The sequence below is a fragment of the Paralichthys olivaceus genome, chromosome 4, assembly GCF_024713975.1.
Source record: "Paralichthys olivaceus isolate ysfri-2021 chromosome 4, ASM2471397v2, whole genome shotgun sequence".
Lineage (NCBI taxonomy): Eukaryota > Metazoa > Chordata > Actinopteri > Pleuronectiformes > Paralichthyidae > Paralichthys > Paralichthys olivaceus.
The window spans coordinates 11,483,119-11,510,050 of NC_091096.1; the positions used below are offsets into that span (position 1 = coordinate 11,483,119).

At 40.5% G+C, this 26,932-nt stretch overlaps 1 protein-coding gene across 3 annotated transcripts in view; it reads left to right on the top strand.

The window, feature by feature from the left end:
* bmpr1ba (bone morphogenetic protein receptor, type IBa) overlaps nucleotides 1-26,932 on the top strand; it is a 68,321-nt gene that overhangs the window by 20,955 nt on the left and 20,434 nt on the right. Inside the window, exons 2-3 of one of the 3 annotated variants that reach the window (XM_020101057.2) lie at nucleotides 718-777; nucleotides 22,323-22,766. In XM_020101057.2, the coding sequence (XP_019956616.1) occupies nucleotides 22,661-22,766 (106 nt within the window). In that variant the 5' untranslated portion in view covers nucleotides 718-777; nucleotides 22,323-22,660. The remainder of the gene's footprint in view (nucleotides 1-717; nucleotides 778-22,322; nucleotides 22,767-26,932) is intronic. The other 2 variants (XM_020101059.2, XM_069523679.1) reach the window with 2 other exon arrangements.

Genomic DNA, 26,932 nt, shown 5'->3' on the forward strand with positions numbered 1-26,932 from the left:
ATACATGTAGAAAAGACCACAGACAGACACACACACTAACACTAACACATGCATAAGGCTGGAGTGGTTTATAGGGTGGCAATAAAAAGAAATGCTGTGTGAAATGAATCCAGTGTGAGTTACAGTGTTTTGGAGGCTGTGTTTTCTTAGAGATGAAGAAATGGACCCGCCCAGAGTGTCATGTTTATACAGAGAATTTTTATTTGAGTTTAATTTTCCAACTCTACAGGTGGGGATCTGTACAACCTGACCCTCCAATGACAAGATCTAATAAAGTGTGCAATCCTTGGCATACAATCCATGGTGTCTGCAGCATAGCAAACAAGTTCAGTTTTTAGTAGCATAATCTTTTGTATGACTTGATGTAATTTGTTGCCTCAAATATAATTTAAAAAAACATGTCAATGGAAAAAAAACTGATTTTAGGACTTTATTTTTTTCTATTTTTTGAAGAAACCTGTAGCATTTGATGCACTTGGGTACCACACTGACTCATTCTTTCTTTGGTAATTAAAACAATATTACAAATGTACGAGGGAATAAAGGAAAGAAGCCTCCCTTCAGGGGGACAGCTGGTTCATGTTTGTACAGATTTTTTTATTTAACCAGCATAAGTGGATGCCACTCTCTTTTACAGAGAACATATTCTGATTATCTGTATTTACTCAACCCTTTTTCTTGTGTTTGTCTTTGTGTGTGTGCCTGTGGGTATTGTAGAGCTGTGTGACCAGGCCCATTTAAAAAAACTCCACATACATCAGCAACTCCAATTTACAGGTAAGAACAATCATTCAATATTTAAATAAAAAACAATCAGAGATACTTATCTTTTGATAATGTAATTTATGTGTATACTTTAAAATGTTGTGTCAGATTTATATATATATATATATATATATATATATATATATATATATATATATATATATATATATATATATGTTTGAGTGCATACATGTGAATCACTTTTCTTTTTATTAATTTATTTTCTTTACAATCTCCAACCATCATTACAAACTGTAACGGCCAAGTAAACTTTGTTGTGTCAACCTGCTGTGTCACATTCTGTTTATATATTAACTATAAATAATGGACCAGTACTATTGAAGTTGGACCTTTGCACACAAACATTAATAACATTGAATCATATGGATCATGTAGAATACATGGTTAAGTAATGGAGGATGATCGGTGAAGTGCATTATTGACGTTGTACAAACTGAAAGACCCTCATTAGTGAAAAGTCAAACGCTGAGTCCGCCTCATGAGTTTTTCTGCAGTTACATGATTTTGGAGCCGTCCAAAGTAAAATAGCTCTCAAAGTGCAGCTTTATCCCGGAAGGAGGAGGATGGCAGTGAGGGGAGTCAAAATCCTGAGCTGTAAAGACTGTGTATGATATGAACCGAATCTAGTATCACTGAGCGGTGGCTCTGCACAAACACAGTGAGAGTAATATTGTATATAAAAATTATTCACAATCTTTCCATCTGTTTACATCTTATACAAATCTGGCAATAGAACCAGTGAATTGTGAGCAATGCTTGCTTGCAAATATAAATGTTTCCTGGGGGGCAACAATCTGTAACCTAAGCCTGCTCCAGCTCAAGTGATTTAACCTCCAAGAGGAAATTTATTAGTATCTGGGAGCATTTTATAGCCAACTGGCTAGACAACTACAACAACTAAAGAGGTATGTGACATATAAAAGCACCATGAGCTCAACCAGGGCTATTCAGCATTCGAGCTAATCTGTGATGCATAATGATGTGCTTTGTAAGCAACCTACTACAGTCTGTCCTCTCAAAGCACAGACATGTACAAATACACCAATACTTTGCTAAACCAAATATCCAGTCCCTCAGCTGATTTACTAATCTGTTGTTATCATTAGCCTTTTTGTAACTGCAATACAAAGCACTGCCCCCAACTCAATTCTCTTATAAAGTGAGGACAGAGTAGAAGAGAGCGAGACTCTTCTGAGTTCATCGAGAAGCTGTTCATGGCACAGCTGACATCTGCACAAGCACGTTCCCCACCAGTGCATGTGTGTTTCTCAGAGGACACTGGGCCATTCAGTCGGGGGAGGCAGGTGCTGTTAGATGCACATTTGCATACGGATGTTTCTAATGAGGACCACACGTCAGCCAGCAGTTTGGAATATGTTGAGCAGATGGTTCTCACTAAGAATTGATCAACATTTTTTTAATAGTCTGCATTTACTCTGTGCCCAGATTGACAGAGTAAGTCAAGTTGTGAATTTCTTTGTTTTTATACTATAACTTGTTGTTCAACAGGCCTCTAATAGTATTATTATTTTGTATCATAATTTCCTCTTTTTTTACAGTTTTAAATCAGAAAATGAATAACTAGTTATTGTATCACCCCATTATAGTGCTATCTATTTCTCATTTTCTGAGGGAGCTCTATACTGCCTAGTGTAATTCCTCAAATTCTGTCTAATGTATTACAGAATTATTTAGTGATCTACTCGTTTCCATTAAACTTATTTTAGTGTGTATATGAACTGCTCTTAATGGAGGTGACCCACCCTCAGTAGAGTCACCAGTGTGCAGCGTGTGTGTGTGTGTTTAATAGCAGTCTGGAACTTTTGAGTGGGAGACGAATGTTTCAGCAGGGCCATTACTGCTGTAACATGAGAGGGTGTTTTCACGTACACGCATACACCCCGGCAAACCAACAAACACACACACACACACACACACACACATCAGGAAATGCACATGTGAACCCATGTGCACACACAGGTGTGGTGGCAACAGCATCTTTCAACATGATGGGGCTCTACCCTGAGGTACACACTGCGGAGTGGAGAGGCCGTGCGTGAGAGTGTGTGAAGAGGGAAGTATTGACGAGGTCATGAACTCTTGAATAAAAAAGAAGCTTCCTAGTGCTTTTCCATTACGTCTCACTCTGAGGACTTCTGTTGTGCATTTGTTGTAGATACCGACCAGATTGTTAATGAATATTCTCTTCAGTGGTTAAATGCTTTTGTTGCTTTTATTTCTCATCAGAGACGTCATGTAATAGGTGGGTTTCCATTGCAGGTTTTGGCTTTGTCATGACAGATGTTTCCAGTGGTTGAAGCAGATTAGCATTTTTGATGCTACTTAGCTTCAAGGAACATTACCCACTGAGGCCTAAAGGTTTCCTGTGCAAGAGGAGTAAAGATGATCAGTAAATAAAAGTATATGACATGGCAGATCATGATAGTCATATTCGAAAAAAATAATTAAATTACAATATAGCATGATATGAAAACATCCATAAATCTCCATCTGCTCTTTGTGGATCGACAGTAATGGCTGGGGGGTGCCGGTTATTTGTCCCTAAGGGGGCACCACACTTACAGTTTTCTTCCACCTGTCACATGAACAATCAGCAGACATTCAAGTTAAAAGTATGGAAAACTTTTTTTAACCCCTACACATACTTTTTCAAGTCATGCTTGTCAAGTAGCTGTGTTTGCTTTTCTCTTCTACACTTATTCATGTAATTATTTAAGCCAGTGAATTTGTGCCGTTGTCAAGCTTGTTCTGAGTTTCAAGCTGCAAATACATTATAACGTTTCACTCAGTAGCTCAAGCCAAAGTTTTATCCGACAGATCTCAAGTGCTGCTCACTCGTCGCTGTGTGTGAGCTGCCGTGATGACGGTTTTTCTCTGAGCACTGTTGTACTCGCTGCTTCCCATGTTCTTCCTACTCCTCTCTGTCTCTTTCTCGCATCGTCTCTCTCCTTCTTCTCATTTCTCTGTCCCATGCACACAAACAGCTGTCCTCGTGCCTCAGCAGCCTACCAGCATTCAGCAGTAGAAAGTACTTAGTGGTCTAAAAGAGGGAGCAGTTGGCTTTGTCATAAGTCCTGTTTGGGCTAGAACAGACTCCTAAATAAACTACTGCAACGGGACACCACTGTTTACCGGCGGTGAGAGGAGCGTATTCAAAGTGTAGCAGTGTTGTCTCTGTGGTCGCTCAGTAGTGATGAGCCAAATCTGAAAACGAGCCCTGGCATGTGTGTACTGCATTGATGAAAGTAAGGGGGTAAACAATATGAAGTGGCATTTTCACTGAAACTTTGATGAGGCTTTGAGTTGCTCTTTGGAACTTGCTTGTGTAAGATAATAATCCATCCTCGGCACTGTAAACAACTTGTGATCATCTTAAATAAAGCCTGACGTGAAGACAACTACTGGCAAACTGCCTCTGCTGCCACAAGATGTCGGTGCAGGAGAGATCTGTGGACTTGTGTGCAAAATATATCATTGAATAGTTTTTTTGCTTTGTTTAATAAAAGGAAAAATAAATTTTATTGGGATTTTTGCAGATGGTTATAGGTTAAAATTATGATCAAATTAAATATCTGTATTTATTACCTCTGCTGTGGAGGTTATGTTTTCACCCCTGTCCGTTTGTTTGTTGTTATGTATGTTTATTGTTCATGGGGCAGATCCTGGATCTCTTTTTTTAACATTGTGAGATAGGGTCTTTGTCAACATATTCATTGATTACTCAGAAAATAGTTCATGTCATCAGACATGTTAAGGGGACTGATATTTATGAGTGTGTATGCAAGGCTGCCATAGAATCTCTTTCAAATTCTGAAGGGGAGGGTGAGGTGAGGGGTATTCAGCTGCAGCTTCACCACTAGATATCACCCATTTCTACAGGCTGAACCTTTAAAGGGAATCTTTTTTTATTTTATTTGTAAAGATCTTGTATCTTAAACGGCACCAATTCAACTTTGCTCTAATAACATTGTTGGAATGTTGAGGGAAAACTTGACATCCTCAATATTTTGATATTTACAGCAGATTTTTAATTATATCTCAAAATATTCTCTCATTAAATTGTGTCTGCTTTAAGGGTCAGTGCAGCAACACAGTGTTTTAAGAACCAGCTTCGCATTTGCAGAAAAAAATATTTTACAGTAATGGTCCTGAAAATTTGTGTAACTCAAAAATCAGACTCAAAAGTTTTGGTTGCACAATTCTACATGCACATACGCACATACGTGTGCACATGCCAACAGCCCGATAAACACACACACACACACACACACACACACACACACACACACACACACACACAGACACACATTGACCTTGAGGGTGTTAGTGGTGTTGACGTTTGTTTGGACGGTGCTTCAATTCCTCAGACTGCTGCAAGGTCACATGGCTTGACATCAAAGAAAAGAATTTCTTCCTGGGCGACACTGAGAGCTCTGGTGTTTATTCTAAAAGTCTCACTGTCTCGCTGTCTGTGGCGATGGCCGTCTTCGCATCTGTCTGTCTCTCTGTCTACCTCTCAGCCTGTCTGTGTCCATACCTGCATTCCCTCCTTGAGCTTTGCACAATATCTGCGTGACCCTTGCACGATAAGAAGTACTCGCTGTACTCTCACTGTAGTGAAAGATGAATTGTGGGCTATTTATTTGTTGCCATGCATATTATGTCATCAGCCCACTGCCTGTTAATGTGGAGTGACTTGGATTTGGCCCATTCTCCTGTGCTTTTCACTCCAATGCCATTTAGCGTAGATTGGCGATCGCTCCGTTTCTCTCCGTTTTAAACAAATGCTGTTTTCTTAAGCAGCGCTCCTTTAAACCACAGCCAGCTGAGGCTGTTGAGAAACACATCGTCGGTCTTTGTGGCTTGGAGGGTTTTCCACCTGTCTTATAACTCATTGTGTGCGTGTTCACAGTCGCACAAAAAGTCTGGTGAGGATGAAGTGATTTGTTCTTTAGTTCCAGGCTGCAGATCAACTTGTTTAAAAAAACTCACAAGGGGTGATGAGAAGCAGAACAATGGAGCATGTGAGTTACAGTAACAGAGCTGGGTTCATGCACATATAGTAAAAAAAAACATTTGACATTAAGGGTTCAGCACTACGAATAAAATCTGTGTTTTGTGAGGAGCTGTATTGTTCTCTCCTGACAAACCAACTTAAAACCTATAATGTGAGAGCAACATTTTAATAGTGCGATTGTCTTGTCAGAGCTTGGAAGCACTAAGCTGTGTCTTCACTATGGAGTAATTTATGTGCCTGGTTAGCTGTGAGCTCTCCCCCCGGGGATGTGTTTTGTTTTGATGTCCTTCACTGCAGCCAGATGAATGGCCACATGGAGAGCCAGTGGGGAGGAGGGGACCTTTGGACATGTTAAAGGACACCTGTGGGGCTTTAGGGGGCCTCTGCGTGATGGACGTGGTTCCGCTTCAGGTGGCAGTAATTTTTCTAAGCCAATGGGGAGGGGGCAGTGGGGGGCGGGTTTTGTGTGCTTGGGGTGGGGGGAGCACTGTGTGTGTGTGTGTGTGTGTGTGTGTGTGTGTGTGTGTGTGTGTGTGTGTGTGTGTGTGTGTGTGTGTCATGAAATGCGCTTCTGTCTGTGCAACAATTTTGAAAACAGAGTTTGAGTTTGGTAAGGGTTACATTTACATCTGTGATTTATTAACTTTAGTTTCCTTAGAAATAACTAAAGTAACTTCTCTTTTTCTCACCCACAGCTAATATTTAAATACAATGACTATCTGAAGACATGATCGTGTGTGTGTGTGTGTAATATACTTTTATCTCTAATCAAAGATCTGCTGTCAGACAAATGTGTGCATACATTTATTTGTGTATAAGCAACACTTTACAGGTTCAGAGCCTCATCTGTCCTCTGACCTGGACCAGGTAGCTGCAGGTAGCTTAGACGAGGAGACGGCAGTTTGTTATTAAATGTCACAGGCCGATCTTCTAGAATATCCAATAATGTTTTAACAACTAACTAGGACACACGCACACACACACACACACACAGCTAAATGAAATAATGGATAAAAAGAGTAAAAGAAAACTTTAAAAATAGACATTTTCTAAAGTCCACCGCACATTTCCCTTCCAAATGCATATACTTAAAAAACAGGTTGACTTTTATTCTACTTAAAACAGTCATAAAACAATGTGCACTAAGTTTGTCAACAAGCACTCTGCAGGGACATGCTAGTGTCCATTCATGTCACACCATTCACACACCAACCACCTTCGAAAATCAGACAACTTGACCCCAAAAAATCTATTAATACACTGTTTGCTGAACATTAAAAGGCTTTCGCTGGTACTCGGAGCAACTAGAATGTTAGTAAAAGAGTTGGTTAATAAAGACATGAAAATATGTTTGTTTTGTGTAGCTTCAGTGTTACGTGGTGCGGTCAGCCTTTTAAAATGCTGTAATTTAGTGGTTCACTAGCAACATTCTTGCAGCTGTACCTGAAGGGCCCACTTCATTAGTACAAATCAGTACAAATGCATTAATTTATCCTCTGTTTACACACGCACACACACACACACACACACACACACACACAGATACGTATCAAAGGTCCTTTGTGCTCCTCAGGGAGTAATCACTAGATTGAGTTACAGTAAATGACTTGTGCTGTTGTTGCTACCTTTAACAAATTTAACAGCATGTTCCCCTCGCCTACCCTTGACCTCGATCACCTCGAGCCACATTTAAAGGTCCAGTGTGTAGGATTTATTGGCATCTAGCAGTGAGGTTGCATATCGCCACCAAAAGAACCTCACTCTGCTGCTCCAGACGTGTGGGGAAATCTACGATGACCTCTAAAGTAAACGAGAAAGGCCCTTTGTGCGTGTGATGTGGACTATACTGTATGATCAAGGCGGTGCAGCACGGCAGACGTCGTGGGAGAAAACTCATGTAGGTTGATGCCGGTAAAAGAAAATGGGTTTGAAGTTCATTATTTAATTAAAACATTATTTTTAATATTCAGTATTTGCTGATGGATCCTCCTAAATCCAACACACTGGACATTTTAAAGCAAATAAAACAGTTGTCCATTACAAGATTTGTTAATTCAAAATGATTCAGATTTCTATTTACTAAATGTGTTAATGTTAAATACTCAAAATTCTAATACTTATATTTATAATTAGATTTGGACAAATAAGCTGAAATCATCAAGGGTAAGTTATGTTGTTAGCTATTGTACAGACATGTAGTGACTCACAATGATCAGTTCAGCAATTTTGTATATTTTGTATAAATATCTGACACACACACACACACACACCCACCCACTCACCCACCCACCCACCCTCCTATTTATTTTTTATTGCATTAGTTGCTAAGTAAAGGTTTTTTCGACAAGAGCTTTATTGAGGCTGCAGCTTTATGCAGAGCCCTCGGGTCCTGAAATATGATGATGACAAGTGCACACACAGACAGACACATTAACACGTTGTAAGAGTATGATGATGCAGTAAAAAGAAGCCCAGCAAAGTATTGTGTCACAGTGATGCAAAGAGAGAAGTAGTACGTGTTCACTGCAAGCATATGCTGTATCAACATCATGTGGAGTCAATGAGAGGATGTGATTTAATAGTGGAATTTAGAAGAATGTCCTGAAAATCTTCTAAAGAACTGAAGAACAGTGCTGTCCGACACTCAAACTGATGCATGCACACATTCATACACACACACACACTTCCAGTCAGATGGAAATTGAATTAAGGTTGTGCTGCTTGAATGCTGGTCGTGTGCGTACGTGTTCGCTCACCTGCATATTTACACACACTCACTGACAGAGAGGGATCATTTCTTGTTTTACCATAATAACCCACAATATCACTGCAGACAGCACAGCAGCATGATCCTTGATGTTTTTGTATGCATCATATTTTTTGCTGGGTTTTTTTTGATAAAGTGTAGTCAAACTGAAACACATGTTCACAAAGGGATTCACATTTTAACAATGGCCCCCTTTATCACACGCTGTGTGAATCAAGAGCTGCAAATCTCAGACAGTGTTACTCTCGAGCACATGACTTAAAAAGCCGTCTCTGCCATTTGTTAAACAGATGTGCAATTGATGTCAGATGCTTTACTGCAGTCCTTTGTTTTCTCAGTTGGGTCCGTCGCAAACCTGAGGTTGATTCAAATGATGAACTCTTCAATATTCTACCAATATTAGTATTATTAGGACTGGATACTTACACATGACAGCTTCAAACTGCTGCTGCCATGATTTCATGGGGAAGCTGTTCAGGCATTGAGAATAAAAAAAAAAAAAGTTAAATGTTTGTTTTTGATAGTAGCTATAAAGTTAATATAGTTCATACTTGGGACATCAATTTAATAAGTGTTCTCCCTTTTCAACGTGGTAAAGTATTGAAATCTCTCTCTCCACAGTGTGTGTATTTATACACACACACAGACACACACACACATTTGCACAGGCAGGGTAGACATGTACCCACAATGACCACACAGCCAGTTTGTATTTTCGACCTAGAACAAATGTGCGCACACACACACACGAACATAAGCATGCTTCTACGTGTCAGAGCCGTAAGCTTGGAGTGCAGAGGTCACCCGGCAGGGTCAGAGTATCATTCTTATGTTTCAGCTACAGAAGAGATCCTCTGTTACACACTGAATGGATTCTGTGAATAGTGTCTTCTGATAGAGGGAGAGGGAGATGGTTGGAGTCATGAAAGAAGAAGAAACAGAAGAAGAGAAACACGAAGAAAAAAAATGTCGGTATATGTGAAGGGCTGTGTGTTGGGTGAGAGAGGAAATGAGCTTTCATGTTTTCAGACAGCAGGATGATAAGGATCTTAATGATTTGTTAGGGTAACTGTGTGTGTGTGTGTGTGTGTGTGTGTGTGTGTGTGTGTGTGTGTGTGTGTGTGTGTGTGTGTGTGTGTGTGTGTGTGTGTGTGTGTGTGTGTGTGTGTGTTAGTATTTGGCCACACGCATGTATATATGTGGTGAATGAGTGTTGGAGCGTTGTGAGTCTAAATGAATGCGTGTTTTGTGTGCTCGGTATGTCTGTTTCTGTCAGAACATAAAGGGTCCATGGTGGTCATATGAGAACCTGCAGTGAACTCAAGGATCCCCGAATAGTGGACGCTCTATATTTGGGAGCTGGACCGAGGCTGCTGACCCTAACACTGACCCCACACCTGCCCTGTGTGTGTGTGTCTGTGTGTGTATCTGTAAGGCTTTTGAAGACAGATTCAGACTAAAGACTATTTAATTGGGGACGTCTTTTCCTATCGGGATTTTTTTTTTTTTTTTTTTCAGTCAGTGAAGAGTATATTAGGTCTCTCCGAAATCAATGCAATTCTATGTAATGTACCTAAAAGTGACCTGTTACTGTCTGTATGCCTCTTCCCTTCTTTCTTGTCCCCTGATGCCTCAAGCTTCTGTGTTTGTGCTTCTGAGTGAGCACCTGTGTCATCAATATCCCTTATGGTCATTAAAAGTTACTCTCAAGTTTAATACAACTCAGTCATTTTGCTAAAAATGCAGAAATTCTTTGGATTGGGCTTATTAACATTCTTAAAGATAAAGATACGGATGAATTGATATTCCTTGTCGAAAGTCATTAGTTTTTTTTAGTGTCTCTACTTGTGTCAAATCCAATTCTGTTAACTTTGAAGCGTTATTGAATTAATAGCTTAATTAATTTACAATGTGAGATTTTTCAAATTGCAGTTTCAGATATGCTGATGTTTATTTTTTTATAATGAATTAATTGAAGATACCTCTATTTTAAAGGGTCAGCAATTGGGCATTTAATTTTCTGTGATACCGTTTTTCTTTTAAAGTTAAAAATAAAGTTTGACCCTCTGTAGCCTTTGACTCTGCGCCTGCATGAGCAATTATTATCAGCAAACGCATGACCAGTCTTTATGTTCTCGTTCCGTATTTAGGTCTCAGGGTTCAGGGGTCATGGGGGTCGAGAGGCAGTATGAATGACTGCCTGTTATCAGGTGGCAAATGTGTGTGTGTGTGCGCTTATATTTAATAGACAGACACAGGAAAGTAAGATTGACAGAAGGAAAGAGACAGTGTTACGAGGGATTATGAGAGGTGGAAATATAAACAAACAGGAGACAGAAACGTGCTGTCTTCATATCGACTGATATAACAACCCCGATAGTTGGAAAACAAATTCCAGAGTTATAAAAAACCCAAAATAATGATAAATAACATACAATATGCAGGAGCTGTGAGGAAAATGGTGTATGAAGGGTATTTTAATTAAATGTGTACTAATCTTTTGACATTTAATGAAATTAACAACGCATAAGAATTTAAAGAGAAAAATATGACTAAAGCCTCGATCCTATTTTACGTGTGTAGTTTGACCTTTTTTGTATTACTAATTTAATCTTCCTGATGATACAGAATCGATATAAATATAACTGTGTAGATTAAATGTCTTATGCTTCTGATCATTTTTCCCCTTTCATGGAATCAAACCCTCTTGTAAATAGAAGTAATGTGTAAACCAAACATGTGATGATGAAACAAAAGAAGTGATAAACCCTGGTAGCCTGGTTTTCTCTCTGCCCCACCCAGTTCAGTTTTTTACCTTCTCAGTTGAACCTCTCAGATTCAAAATCCTGGGTCCTCTTTTGTATTTCTCTCTCTTTATTCCCTTTCTTCCTCTCTCCATTTTTTCCTCTATCTCCCAGCCCCTTCACCCCCCTCTTGTCATCTGTTTTTCTCCCTCATTTCAGACTCCCCCTTTCTTTTCCCTGCTAATTGCCACCTCGTTGGAGCATCCCGGGAGCTGGGAGCTCATTAATTGGTGAAGAGGAGACAGGTGGCGCCACTATGTTGTGATGCTTCTCGTTAGTTGTGTGTGTCAGTTTGTTGTGTTTGTGAATGCAAGTTTGTTTTCACAGGCTTGTTTTGTGTGTATTTATATTTCTATAAGCTTGTGTGTGCGTGCGTGCATGTGTGTGTATGATTCCTGTATTGCATGTGACTGTGTGTGGGTGTGTGTCTGTGTATAAATGAGTGTGTGCGGTGCCCCTGCTTGTTAGAGGCGCGGAGCCCCTTCTCACTGTAATCTCTTTGTTTAAGCAGTGCGAAAAGGGCCTGGCGGGGGCATGAACTCCCCACGCTCTTATCCCACTGCGCCACTCACCCCTAGTAGACCCTCATGTCCCCCCCACCACCACCAGTCCGACACCCTGCTTTGCTCCCATCACCTCCCCCATCCAATTCAGCTCCTGCCCAACACTGTCCTCCCTCTGTGTGCCCTTTGTCCCTCCTTCCTGTCTGACTTTGTTAACATCAGAAACTTAAGCTGTACATTCTGCGAGAGGTCAGCAAAGATGCACCAAACGATTCCGGAGGACAGCGTGTCCCCGTGTTACTGCTGAAATCTGAAATGTTACTTGTGATTACTTACACAAAAAGCTTTTTGATAACTTCTAATCACTCTGCAGCAATGTTTGGAAATGATTTGTGACTTAACTTTCATTATGCAGCCCAGATGCATCAAAAATAGCTGTACACAACTTCAAATTGCACCTTTATAACATATGTGGAAACAAAAGTGTAATTTTGAGAAACATGTTGACCATCCAGTTCTTCACATGCTAATTGCCCCCCCACACCTCAAGCCTCTAGCATCTCTCAGGGCCCTTTCACACCTGCCTTGTTCGGTCCAGACATTCCAGACTTTTCAGTTTAATCCGAGCGAAAATAGCATGTGTGAAAGGTGCCTCGGACCGTGGTTCAGACCAATTGAACCAAAACTTAGTCTGACCAAAAGAGGTGGTCTTGGTCAGCATAAAAAAAAGCCATGGTTCCAATTGTTTTCAATACAAACATTTGTTTTTAAGATAGTTTGGACAGTCTCAGGAAGTTGAGACTGCATTAAACAATAGAAGAAGAAGTGCTCTCAGGCTTTGCCTCAGACGATGTAATGTTAGAATGACCAGCACATTCATTTTGCTGTTTGTAATCCCATAATGAAATTACAGTGGCAACGAAATTAACCAGTTCATTTATTTACTCCATTCAAACAGAAAGACAAGTTTTTTTCTGTGCCCTTTATTCAAAAAAGTGTGACAGGTGATGACAACAGGACAAGAAACTGAAACTGGATCAAATATAGAAAATATAATAAAGACTAAAAATAATCAGACTACTGTAACACGTTCGTTAATAAAGGATCTGTTACTAATATGCATTTCTTCTCCTCTACGTGCTCACTAGTGGTCACTGGTGTGCTTCACGCTATGAGATCAGTGCCAACAGAAATCATTTTTAAATTCAATAAATTTGAATTCGTTATGCCCTTTTTCGATTTAACTAAGTAAGAAGGAGACAATTAAGAAGGCAATTGAAAAAACTAAATTCAGTTAGCACCTGTTCATTTCAAACAGGTCTCCTCTGCCCCTCTCTCCTCCGCAGTGCCTGTTTTAATTAAATCACAGACTTCTTCTCTGCCGTGGTTCGGGCCCTCACCTCTAACCTCTCTCACATAGCCCTCGTTTGAAGTGTTCAGTACGGCGCTCTGTTCAGTCGCTGGCAGTACGTATGTGATTGTTTGGTAAAGTCTATGAAACAGAACAATAACAAAGCACCAGTGTTTTGCCTAACAGATGGTATTATCGCTTGGTCAAATGGTGGCCTTTTGGCAGGTCGAGAGGAGCTGGTGTCGTGGGCAATGGTGTGTGAATAAGCTGGTGTGTGAGTGCATCTGTGTCGGTATGAGTCTTTGTATCAGTGTGTGTCCGTGTGTTCACGCAGGTGTGGGGGTCACAAGCGGTTTGTAGGTCAGCTCCTTGCCCCTGGTGTCACCTCGCAGTATTTGGCCCTAAACAGCCACCACAACAGTTCTCTCCTCTCCTCCTCGCCTCTCCTCTCAAAGCTAAATTAATAAGCAGTCTTCACGTTTTTCAATATCTTCAAGTTGGTTAATCACAAACCATTTTGTTAATTCAGAATTCAGATGTTTCTTTGTCTTTTCAAAGCTGTAAAAATTTCAAGAGATTCTTATACTAATCTGCAACGTACATGACTGTCAGGAGGCGAGTGCAGGAATTAAAATAAGTATTGTGTTCGGTAGGTGTGTGTGTGTGAGCGTGTGCGAGAGAGAGAGAGCAGGAGAAAGAGACAGTGAATAGGATCAGCAATGGACTGAAAGGTTTTATTGGGCCACGCTATTCTTGGCTGTAGGAACAGTTGTCATTGGCCGTGGAAACATGTGTAGCTCTTTTATTAGCGTAAGCTCCCACTTTTGGTGGTCCCCCCCTCATTGTCAAAACCAAATTAGATTGACATGATGAATCAGAAATATCAAACGCTTGTACATCAGTGCCCTGTGGCATCACAGAAAGATCCTCATCAACATCAACAGAGATTTCGATTATTTGTTACATATATAAACACTGTTATCCTCTTGTTTGATAGCCTATGTGTAGCTGCAGGCTGAGCTCCTCAGAGAGGCTTTAGCTCCGAACTGAAGCAGCGACAGATCAACAAAAACAATGCAGGTCTCTTGCAATCATTTCACCTCATGACAGGCATGTGCCTCTTCCGCAGCTGAACTCCTGTTGAACTGTTTGATGCCATTCTGCTCTGCTTAAGCTTCCCTGCTAACTGCTCTTCATTTTTTTGGTTTGATCCGTATGTCAAACCCTGAATTTTCAGTATTGATTTTAAATTGACAGTAGGAATTTGTTATTATTTAGACTTTTATAACATCATCATACCAAGGTGAAATATGAATCGTTGTTGGGAATATTTGTGACCCAACTTTCTTCTTCAGCCAGAGGAAAGTGTGGGGGAAAAAAAAAAGTCTGTTCATTCATAGTTGTACATAGTCAGAGCATCCTGAGGTCCAGGGAACGACTCCTGTTTCAGAGGCCTGTCCATACCTGGTTCTAGGCTTCATTATTTTTTTAATAATATTTTTTTTTTTTTTTAGGGCAGATTGAAGACATTTCGGTACGTTCAGATGTGTACTAACTTGGATCACTCAGGACGGACGTGTGTTTTATATGTTTAAACTATTTCAGTTATTCAGATCTGGTGTAAATCAAGTGATTGAAAAGCATCTATGGCCGCCTGTAGGGACGCTAATGATACGATCACTAAACTGAATAAAATGCTAAGATGCATTGTTCACTTTTATATTGTTCAATTAGCAGTGTTACATTCAGATATTCTGCAAGACACACAGCCACATACACACCTTCAAACTTACAGTAAACTCCAGTCAGAGCTGCCTCAGTTACAGTATTTTGTGTGACAGATGGAAAGACAGGCGGGGGCTAGTCGTCATTGGGAGGACAAAAACAAATGTTGGTGGGTGGCTGCAGATCGTGATCCTCAGTTATTTGGTGAGCTGTTGCAGATACATGCCTCAGAAAAGTAGGCAGGCACAAGATCTCACGAAGCAGGTGACATCTCGCTCTCTCTTTCTGCTCCCACGCAGGAAGTAGTAGCCACACTACTCTTCTGTGTTCTGTTCGTATTTCCTTGATGGGACATTTTTAACATTCCTCCCTTTTGGCCAAATGTTTGCCTCTTTAACAACCTTAACCTCTGTTCTTCACAGGGGGCCAAATTGATTTGGCTTCTCCTCGACTAAAAGACTGTGTGTGTGCGCGTGTGTACTCTTATGTATGTAAAATATGTAAAAAGTATTTCCCAGCATTCAGCAACAAATCCCTTAAACCATTTGCATTTGATGTGATATATGCAACCTCATAACTTATTTATGATACTGCAAATACTTAAATAGTAAATCTGAGCCTTTAATTTGTGGTTGTACTTTACCCTCTGTGTGCCTGAGAGCAAAGTAACAGGATATCAGTGGCATAGAACTATAGAAAACATTTGTATTTGCCAGATGGCTCGGGGGGAAACAGTCATTCCATGTGGTTATACAGTGAAGCAATTAACAGTCAGCGAAACATTTATGACATCATGATCACAGAGGTGGATTTCTGATTTTTCCCAGTTTTGTTGTACCTTTCCCAAACCACACCCACCCCTGTCAGTGACTTTATGGTGGTTGTAAAGTGATACAGTGAGTGGTTTCACAATGACAATAACAAGCTGTAAAATTCATTCGCAGTCTATCATTAGGCCTTCATTAAATTTAAATGGCTCGACACCTACCTGTGTGTGTGTGTCTTTGTAAAGCTATCTTTGTGAGGACCAGTTTTAGCCTTTAACCTACGGAGTGAGGACATTTTGGCCAGTCTTCACTTTGTGACCCCCTTTAATGGACTGTTTGGGGGTCAGGACTTGGTTTTAGGGTTAGGGTTAGAATTAGAATTAGGTTTAGGTAAAGTTAGGTTTAGGCACTTAGTTTGGATGGTCAGGGTAAGGGGCTGGTGAATGCATTATGCCAATGAGGGTCCTCACTAAGATAGCTGTACAAATGTGTGTGTGTGTGTGTGATCATGTTTCATTGGCAAACTAAAGCTTTCAGCCCCCACTGTATGTTTGTATGTATGTAGCAATAGAGAAGGAACAAAACAAAGGACAAAGAAAAAGACATTTATTTTCTTTAACCTGTGTGTTTATGTAAATGTGTTGGCTGAGGCCCTTGAATGTGTATACATTCATTAGCAGTGTATGAGAGAAACTACAGGGAGCCAAGGAAAGTATCTTTCCACTGTGTCTGTCTGTTAGTTAGCAGGAGTGTTCATTTTATAATGCAAGAAATTAAATGTACTCGTTTACTGACACAAATTAAATTTAAACGTATAAGATAAGCAGGAATGTGGCTTTTTACAGAGGAGAAATATATATATATATATTTAGCTTTTTCTATATATACCTATATATAATAAACTATGTTCCTTGTTTCATTCGTGTGTTTTATAATTCATCTTTTGACTGTTTTCACTTTTAAATCATCCCACCTCTACGTTTGTGTGAAATGATTTGCAAACAGTGGTGGTGAGGGATTTTCTCCAAAGGTGAAAGGTCAACAAAGAACAAATCGGTGTTGAGGTCAGAGTTGAACTTGACAGACGTCTTCTCTGTCACCGATTCATCGCCGTTCCTCTCCTCACTCTGTGTTATCCCTTGTTTTCGCTCTTCGGTTTCTTGGCTTGGTGGTTGAGTTGTGTGTTTATGATGGGAGTGTAGCTGAAAGCGTCAGTGGGCCTCGATGCTGAGGTCGTCTGCAGCTCGGGTTGAAAAGGTTGAACACTCTACATATGCAGCCCTTTGACTCCATATTTCACCATCATGCTCTTTTTCTTCTGCACTCCGCCCCTCACACATTCCTCGTGGTACCGTTTTTCATGCACTCCCAGCTTCCCTCCATCCATAAATCTTTTACACCTACTGCTTCAAGATCCCTCCATCAATTTTCCACTATTTATGTTTTAATTCCATTCGACTACATGTATTTCTAGACTATAGGATCCTTTGTGGCTTTGTCATAGACTTAAATAAAATGATGCTTCCTCTGCTGTATATGTCGTCACAAGGCAGAGCAGTTGATAGTACAAATGGATTGTAATGGGAAGAGGAACTCGTCCTGTATCTCTCACCCACATCTACAACCCTACTCCCATACACCCACATGTTCTCTCATTCTTCCTCTCTCCACAGACCGTGCAGGCAGAAGGGATTGTTATGTAAACGAAGCGAAGAATGGTAGTGAATGGACAGATTTAAAGCAGATTATGTTAAACTGCTTGTTAGTTTAAAGACGTGATGAAGTGAATGGATGGGGATTAGCAGATATGCTGCTGTGCCACAGAGGTGTTTCTCTAAAACGGACTTAATCTCCTGTCTTAAATTGGTTCACACATCACATGCAGGGATAAACGCTTCTAAAAGTGAACCAGGGAAAAGGTGAGGTGGTCTTTTAAATCCCCTGGCACAGATGGAAACAGTGCATTTAAATCACAAATATGTCAGAACAAGTGTGCCAGGTTTATATGTTTAGGGGACAGGAGTCGCTGTGTGGTTTTACAAAAGAAGAACAGAGTGGTTGCTTGTTGTCTTACATATTAAATGTTGACGTTTGGAGGAACAGCAGTGTTTCTGCTGCTAACATTTCTGCATGGCAGCTCGCCACACAGAAATCTTTACCACCACGGCAAGAAAACATCCAATGCCAGGGTTTCCACTACGTTCATTTTGCAGCAACAGCCTCTTGCTGTCTTCAGAGACTTGACAGAAAAAAGTACTTTGGATCTCACACTAGCCGACATTTAAGTATCACTATCCAGTGAAAACTGTATGTTATGTAAAAATTTCCGCTTTTTCTTAATAGTACCCATGGATAATCTAACGTCGGAAAGCTGGAAGATGTCAAAGATCAACGCAGAAAAAAACAGATACTTGACCAGAACATTGGGTGTGTTGCTAGTCGAGGCTAATATAGCCTTAAGCTGCTATGGCGACAAATAAGCACCTTTCAGACAATTCAGAGATCCTGTGTAGTTTCTCCACAGGGGCTGTATGTGTGAATGCAATTGGCAGAGTGAGAGCCTCCGGAGTTGCTGCAGACTTTCTCCATTTGGCCAGCTATAAAGTCCACACGTTTATAACTCAGAAAACAGACTTACTTTCAGCTTCATTACAATGCATTTCAGATAATCTTACTTGTTTTTTATTTATTTGGGTTCATTTTTGCTTGAGAGGTATGAACATTTTCTCAAAGAAAAATAAAAACAAAATCTTCTCACTTAAACTTGAGTGCTTAAAAATGTTTTTGTTTGCACATGCATGGTTTTCTCCTAATTTCACCAATCATAAAGTACTTTTTATTTCATTTCTACACTCTTATCGACCACATTTAGCTTTCTGCTCAAAGGCAGCTCTTCTTTCTTTCAAGTGTTGACACTGAAAGCTGCTGACGTGAATTGTTTGTGTTATGACAGCGTGTCAAAAATGATAAATACAACTAGCGTAAGAAAAACAGGGAAACATTCTCCAAAGGTGCCATCTTCCTCAGATTCAAATGTCTGACTAACTTTATTTTTAACCTAATCTGGAAATGTTTTGCATATTGTTTGTCTCTAGGTTTATTTTATGTCCTTGTGATCCCGTGTTTGCATCGCTCTGTCCTCCTCTTTACATCTACTTTGTCTCTCCTCTCTGTGGGCACCGCTTCTTGTCCCCAAAAGGTCACAGTCTTCCATTAATTATCTCACATCTTTCCATCATTCTTCAGTGATCACTCCTTTTTTTTTCTTTCTTGTCAGCAACCTTTTCTTTCCTCTTCTTTCTCTTTCAGTTTCACTGCTCATCTTTCGCTCGTGACAGTCTCAGCCATTCATCAAAAGCCCAGCATGAGGGTGACACTGTGAAAGACCAGAGTGTGTGTGTGTGTGTGTGTGTGCGTGTAGAGCACCAGCTTACAATACCTTAAAGTAACTGTTTTCAAAGGGGTAGTCCTCCTAATCTACATATGATATTCTGTCTTCCTGCAAATCAGTACATACATTCATTACTCTATCTCTCTCTCAAACACACACTTTCACACACACACACACACACACACACACACACACACACACACACACACACACACCGCTTCACAGCAAGTGGGGATTGGGGGCAAATGCTGTCACAGTTTTTAAAAGGCTTCCCGTGGTTAGACATGCTTGAAATGACATTCTAGTTCACCGGAGGAGGGGAGTGGGAAAAGGATTGGAGGGGAGAGGGGGAAGGCAGGAAGAGTTAAAAAAAATAAAAATGTTTAGGAGTGTGATCAAGGAGGTCAGAGATAAAAGTGAAAAGGTAAAAGATAAAATCATACAAAAATATTAAAATTGGGTCTTTATTATAGTGCTCATACAGAGCATACAATAGGTTTTCCATACAAAGAATTTAGCTGTTAAGTTTATCCTCATAGTAACAAGTAACAATTATCACTACTTAAGATGTTTTGAATCTCATCACAGCACAGCCACACAAGAGTGCCAACCTGGAAAATAAGAAGATAATAGACTTCTGAGGTTATATCAGAGAGTGGATAAATGTAAAGATTATTGTTAAATTGTGCATATATCTCCTGCTAATATGTCAACAATCACTAAATTACTAATACAAATAAACAATGATCATAATTCACTAATTCAGTTTCATTGGCACAATGTTCCGTTGATGACTAACTCACAAGATGAAACAATACTCTGATATACAGTGCGTTCAAAAAGTATTAAGACCTCTTCACTTTTTTGCATTTGGTTATGTTGCAGCTGGTTGCAGCCCTATGATGGAACTGTTTATAATATTTCTATCCCTCTAATTTAATAAAAAGGAGGAACCGGAATCTTATTTTCATACAGTAACTATTTAGCCATTGAACTTTGGTGTGTGTACTTAATTAAAGTACTTGAGTCTTCCTGGTTATGACACAACCATCTTTGCACACCACACCTACCTTTGACTTTCTGTTGTTCTCTGCAAATCCTCTTAAGATCTGTCAGGTTGGATGGGGACCATCAGTGGACAAACAAATTGAAGGTCTCTTGATTTGGTTAAAGTTATTCCTCTGGCTTAAGGCACAAGAGTCGTCCTGAAGGTCATTTTTGGGATGGTATTGTTCTGGTCATCAGTGTGCCTGGTTTCCTCCAAAAACAAAGCTCCAAGAATGAAAACTTTAGCAATCGTTGTCCATTTACTGACGACATGGTGGAACTGTTGCTGAAATTGATAATCAGCAACATGATCGCTGGTAGATGAGGAGGCAAATGTGAGGGAACGTGTCATTATTTCCAAAATGTCTCCGCTTCTGCAAAATATAAAAATGTGAGGAAGATGAAGAGTATGCAGTGTATGTTTACATATTTTATTTTGTTTTATTATATCACAAACTTACAGCAAAGTAAGGTTTGTTTATTTCTGTTTATTAAGGCCAATGTGGGAAAGAGGCATCAGAGAAGGGGAGGGGGGGAGGATGGTCGACAGAAGGAGAATAGGGCAGGATCAGGGCAGGACTGTTTATTTATGAAGTGATTTTTCCTCTCATCGAGGAGCGAGGGAGCCAGGGCGCCTATTGTTTGTCGCTAATGAACAACTTGAACGAGTGTGAGAAAGAAAAGAGGTGCAAAGAACAGAGGCGGCTACAAACGAGACAGATTAACATGGAAACAAAAACTGTCTGCCCTTTCTACTTAACCTCACAACTTCTCATATCAGCGTCATGTGTTGGAAAAATAATGGATCATTTTGTGCTCCCTCAGGTTTGCAATGCTATTTTGCTAAAAGCAAAGTGTTCCTTACACAAGTACAGTTTTGTCTACAGGTAAGATGATATAGCTCTGGAAAGGAAATGGTCTATTAGAGCGTCTCAGCCCATTTATTTATTAGTATAAAAGCTCCAGGCAGAGGTGATGTAATCTCTAACAGCTCCTTCGAAGTGTCTCTGCCATCTACCTGATTTGTTAACAGCACACTGCTCTGTAAAGAGCAGGTTTTCATAGGTTCTGTAGAATAGTTGCTCAATTTTAAAATTATGTGAAGCAATAATCGAGAAGAAGGGCAGACTGGATTTTCTGTAACTGATGTTACACGCATTTCTGTACACGCACCAAACTGTAACATTTTCCTGAAAATATCCAGTGAACTGTTTGTGAGAACTAAAATGATGAGCTTTTCCCAACAGCCCCTCCTTGTAAAATGTCCATGTGAGCCCGTGTGAGAATACAGCAGGAATGTTTTGGGGCAAAATTCACAGCGAGCGCAATGCAGTGGACTCAAAAACTGTAAGAATGCAAATATTTCAGGATATAAAAGAGGTGGCATACACGTAGAAGACACTGACAAAGGTTTAAAATTGGAGCGGCGGAATTTGAGAGGTTTTGGTGTTAAGGCTTTCAATGTGCTGTAAACAAACATGTGGTTTCCACAGGAGAATTTCCACATCATGTCCTGCCTCCTGCATGCAGTTTTAAAGAAGCTGCAATTTAGCATCCTGGTGTATCAGCATGAACAACTGGAATCCACTCTGTTTAAACACACTTGAAGGAGGCCCTTGCTCTTGATTACTTTGCCACTTAAGGCTGTTGGTGAGGATGTGCACACAGGGTTAAAGCAATTCAAGCTTTTCATATATGAACTCATCATATATTGATTTTGGTCAGTCAGTTTTGGTTTTGCCACCCATGCTATGCACCACGGCTCCATTTGGTTTAGTAAACAACTTATTCCACTTTCGCTGCAGATTTCATACTGAACATGAAAAGTTGGAAAGGTTGACTGTAAGCTGTTGAAGGTGCAGAAGCCCAAAGATCCTGCTGCGTGTTTTCAATATCCTCCTCACCGGCCTCCTACTTTTTTCCTTAACCCCATCTTGCTCCTGTCTGCTCCCTGCCCCTGTTTTCTGTCCACCCATGTCCTCCCTCCCCGTGTGTGTGTGTGTGTGTGTGTGTGTGTGTGTGTGTGTGTGTGTGTGTCTGTGTGTGAGAGAGTAAAGGATTGGGTCAGCCCTCCCTACTAGGCAAGTGAAGTAAACTCCCCTTTTTCCTTCTCTCTCTCTCTCTCTCTCTCTCTCTCTCTCAGCTGGGCTGCTACTGTCAGACGGGTTTGAGGACAATCAACTGCAACTGCTGCTGCTGCTGGTGTGTTTTGTGTGGTGTGGACTTTCTCACGTTGCGGTCTGATACACACACACACATACAGGAGCTTACATGCCCAGTACTCCCCCCCATCTCACTCACACACACACACACACACACACACACACACACACATACTCTCTCTCCCTCTCCCCCTCCCTCTCTGGCACATACATACACACACACTCTCAGGGGGGGAGAGGCAGTGTGTGAGTGGCGGATCCTGTGGTGTGGAGTGTACTGAAGAGAGGAGAAGAGAGGAGCGGAGCAGCAGTCTCTACCATGCCAGTGCAGGGAGAAAGGCTGGAGCGCTGTCTCTCTCTCTGTCTCTGGAGCCAGAGTCCTCTGCTGTTGCTTGGACTGTTCTCTCTTCACGCACAAGCACACGGTGAGTTACTGCAAACTTTCTCCACTCTGCTGCTGCCCTCCACCTCGATGCTGTTTCTTTTTATGTAGCTGTGGTGTGAAGTTGCTCAAATCTCTCATTTTCTTTTGACTCTTTAAAACCTTAGTCCTGGGTTTTCTTCTCCTTCCTACCAGTGGTACGGGGGGTTTTATTCTCTCTTTTTGTCTTGTACAGTTTGTTGTTAAAGTTGCAGCTTCTGTCTGTGCCCTGCAGTGCAGTGTCTGTAGTAAGCAACTCGTGATGACGGTCAGGTTTAGAAATCGGCTCCAAAACGCTGATGTAGACATGGTCCAAACATAAACATGAATGTGGCTGTTTTACATCAGGGAATCACCCATGTTTTCTGTTGCATGGCTTCAGTGTTTCACATTTAATCTTGCATATTTATTTCTATTTATATGTTTTCCAATTGACAATTCATAGAGTTTTAGTGGGTGCAGCTGTGGATTTGATTATTAGAATATTAACCATTTGCTGTATTATTATACAAATATGTAATTGTTTGCAGATTTTTCTATTAATTACTTGAATTACCAAAAAACTATCAGAAGCTTTCCTACTGAAGGTATCTGAAGAATATTGGTTTGATAAATCAGTTTTTCAGTGATTGTTTTTTTAATTCACACTCATTTTGTAGTGCCGTGTTTGCTGTGACATTCAGCTGCATATCTTCAGTCACAGTGCACTCGGCTTCAAACAGACATATTGTCATGGAGCGACACTGTTACCGTCAGCAGCATCAGCCTCTTTGTCTGTGACCATGTTTGGAGTGTGATTGGCGAGGTGTTAAGAGAGAGAACGTGTCAGATTTATTGCTCTGTTATGTTTGGTGTGGTGATGCGTGTCATTAAGGTTCGACTCAGCTGCTGTTCTGATGTTTCTCCTGCATATAAGTTTAACCGTGGTTAGGTAGATTATAATCAAAGTTAGCGTTTCAAAAAAATCAATATTGTAGATATTTGAAATGATCATGTGCGGAAGCTGGGAAGTTGTCCACAATATACTTCCTCTGAGTGATGGTGTCTGCACATGTTTCTCCTCTGTCTCATTATTGTTGGTCTATTTAAAGTCATTGGAGATTGTTTCAGCTGGGATCCCTGAAGTTAAGCCAGCAAAGTCTCATACCTCATACTCAGTGTGTTATGTGCTGAGGTCGTCCTGTGACCTCTGGCGGCCTGTCACCCCCACTTTCTCGTCCATCTTTCCTGTCATTGTCACCAGTCGAGTTGGCTTTCCTATGGAATCCATGCTGAGTTTCCCCCTCCTTTTGCCTCAGGCTGCATTCACAAACTAAAAGGTTTTCGCCTTTTAGTTTTATAATGCATCGCTTGTGCTATTTATTCACTCGGCGTCCAAATTACTCCAGACACTTTTTGCAAACATGTTTGCCCTGTTTTAGTTTGAAAAGTTGGGTTGTGTTTTGATCTGGACAGAGGCAGAAATTGGGACTTTTGGAACCAACCGTCATTTTTGCTTCTTGATTCGGTCATGACTTATCCTTCCCCTATTCACCAGACTCTTATCACTTGACCCTTTTCCTGAAGAAAACGAAATGGCATAGGCCTCATCCACCAGTGGAACTTACTAGACCTGTATTTACTAGTTGTTATGGCTCATTGTTGGTTTAAGCTAAGAAATACTTTTCTCCATTGATGTTTCTGGATGGTAATATTCCCTTAAACCAAGCAACTGCTGATCTGCACAATCTGCTTCCTGTTTACACCTGTACGCACATGAACAGTGCACATGAATGACTATGTGATATGCATTTTTCAGGTGTTATAATGGACAGCGTTATGCAGCAAAAACACTCATCTGGACGTAGATTATTTTAGTTTCAGACCATTTTAAAATCAAAACACATTAGTTTGGATTTAGCCTCACTTTCTTGGCTCACAGAGTTATATCATTAGAACCACACTTTGAAAGAACTATCAGTCATTTTGAAAACCGTGAACATCAGAGCATTTGCATCGCACACATGTGTACACATGAACGCAAACATGAGAATTGCCTGAATGTTTCAAATTCATGGAAACACTGACTGCTCTGTCCGAGAAGCTGCACAACAGCTGCCAGTGAAGAAGACGTGTAAATCAGACACAAAGTTGGATCTTTACCAAAAATCTTTTCTTGATTGTGTTATTTTCCCAGTAAGATGTTCACACTTTAATTTGCTTAATGTTGAGCTGATATAATAATGAAAGTTGATGTTCGTTCCCTACGTGGTTTTATGGTTTTAAATTTTGTTTATGCTTTACATCACTGCATTAACCAACTGGTGCTTTTGGGACTAGATAAGATCTATATAACATGTTTTTGATGATGAATGTAATCTTTCTACATGCAATACTAATACCAGTGTAATATTAGTGCGCCAGCTGTAGGGTATATATGTCAGATCTGGGCTGAATGCCCCCTGAAAACATATGAAAACATATTTCTTAGGCTTCACCCCAATAAATTCCTGCCAGTGTTGCTGTAAATTGTATTGCCAAATCTTTATGGGTTAAATAATAAAAATGCTAGATAAAGTTTAAATGCTTAACGTTGTACTTCCCTGGATAAATGTACATCCACAATATTTCCATTCTCAATGTTAACAGGCCTATAGCATGAGCAAAATACCCACATTATAAATTTGAAAAATGCAATTTCATGTTTTTAAAATCTTCAATCTAGTCAAATTAGGTGTGTTCCATGCGAGCAGTTCCTAACTGTGGAAACTGTATTCAAATAGAATTTCGCCCGCGGCCTCTTAGCAACGTCCTCATTCATTGGTTGACACATAGATGATTGATTGGACCAGCAACAGCCTCATTCATTGGCTGACACACGGATGATTGATTGTCCTGGCATCAGATTCAACGGTGACTCAACAGGCAAATATTTGTTTTCTGGAAAAGTGATTGAAAAAAAAAAGATGGTGCAGGCAGAGACAGAGAGGAAGATTTATTCATTTATTAGAGGATCTGTATCTCACTTTGCTTTATCTGCATTTTACTCATTGTTGTCTTCCTGCCCCCCCCCCCCCCCCCCCCCTCTAAATTTCCTGAACAACACGTGGTTGCTTTATGTATTGAATGAAAGTCTAGAGCAGGTGTTAGTGTATTTTGGTCCTATAGCCACAGGTGAACTAGACTTATTGATTTTAGCTGTAGACGGCTACAGTGTTGTGTCTGCATGATGCTCATAGTTTGCCCTGCAGCACGTCTTGGCCATTGTCTCTGCAGCAAACGAGTGAAGGACGATGTGTTCATTATTCTTCAAGGTGAAATGAGAGCGTAGGGAATGCACACACTTATGCACGCTGTTTAAATCACACACACACAGACACGCATGCACGGATCTTCTCTGACCTTCCACCTACGCCAGGCTGCAGCCTTCACTGTGAGTTCTGGGAAGTGAGGAGTGAGCGTGATAGCTTACATTTCATTGTCCTTGGTGGAAATAAGCACGGCTGTATCAGTTTTCACAGTCAAAGCTCTGCCAGTTGCTTCGCTTTTGTCACTGGACGCTAATGAGACTCTGTTGCTCCCTGCAGAATTTAGTTTTAACAATAAAACACCTACACGGTTTTTAGCCAAATTAATCCCCTTACACAGGCATTGTTTGACAGTGTGTTCTAAAAGTACCTAGAATGTGTCGTACCATTTGCATTTCAATTTGATCTGTTTTTCTTTTTCTTTAAAAATTGTAGTTGTTGGCAAATTACGAGCTGTATTCTCATCTGTGTGTGTCACTGAACACCTGCTGGTTGATTTCAGGTTTCAGTGAGTTTACGCTTTAAGGACAGTTTTACTCGAAATTGCTCCCACTGTGCAAAAGAGAATACCAAATGTAGACGAGACTGGCTGCACGATCTGTCATGTGCATTTCACGTCACCCACAGTAAAATGGTTGCATCACCTCAGACATATTCACATTAGTTCAATCAGACTCAAACCATGAGGGTTCATCGGGGAACTTTGCTCTCAGGAAGTCGATGAATAAACTCTCATCCTCCTGAAAAGCTCATGGAGACATTTCTGAATAGAAAGCTGTTTTGAGTATAGAAAAAGCAGAAGGCATTCGAGCTCACTCACTCCACCAAACTGCTCGTTGTGCCTTCTGCTCGTCAGTCGCAAAGCTTCCTGGCAGGATGTGTT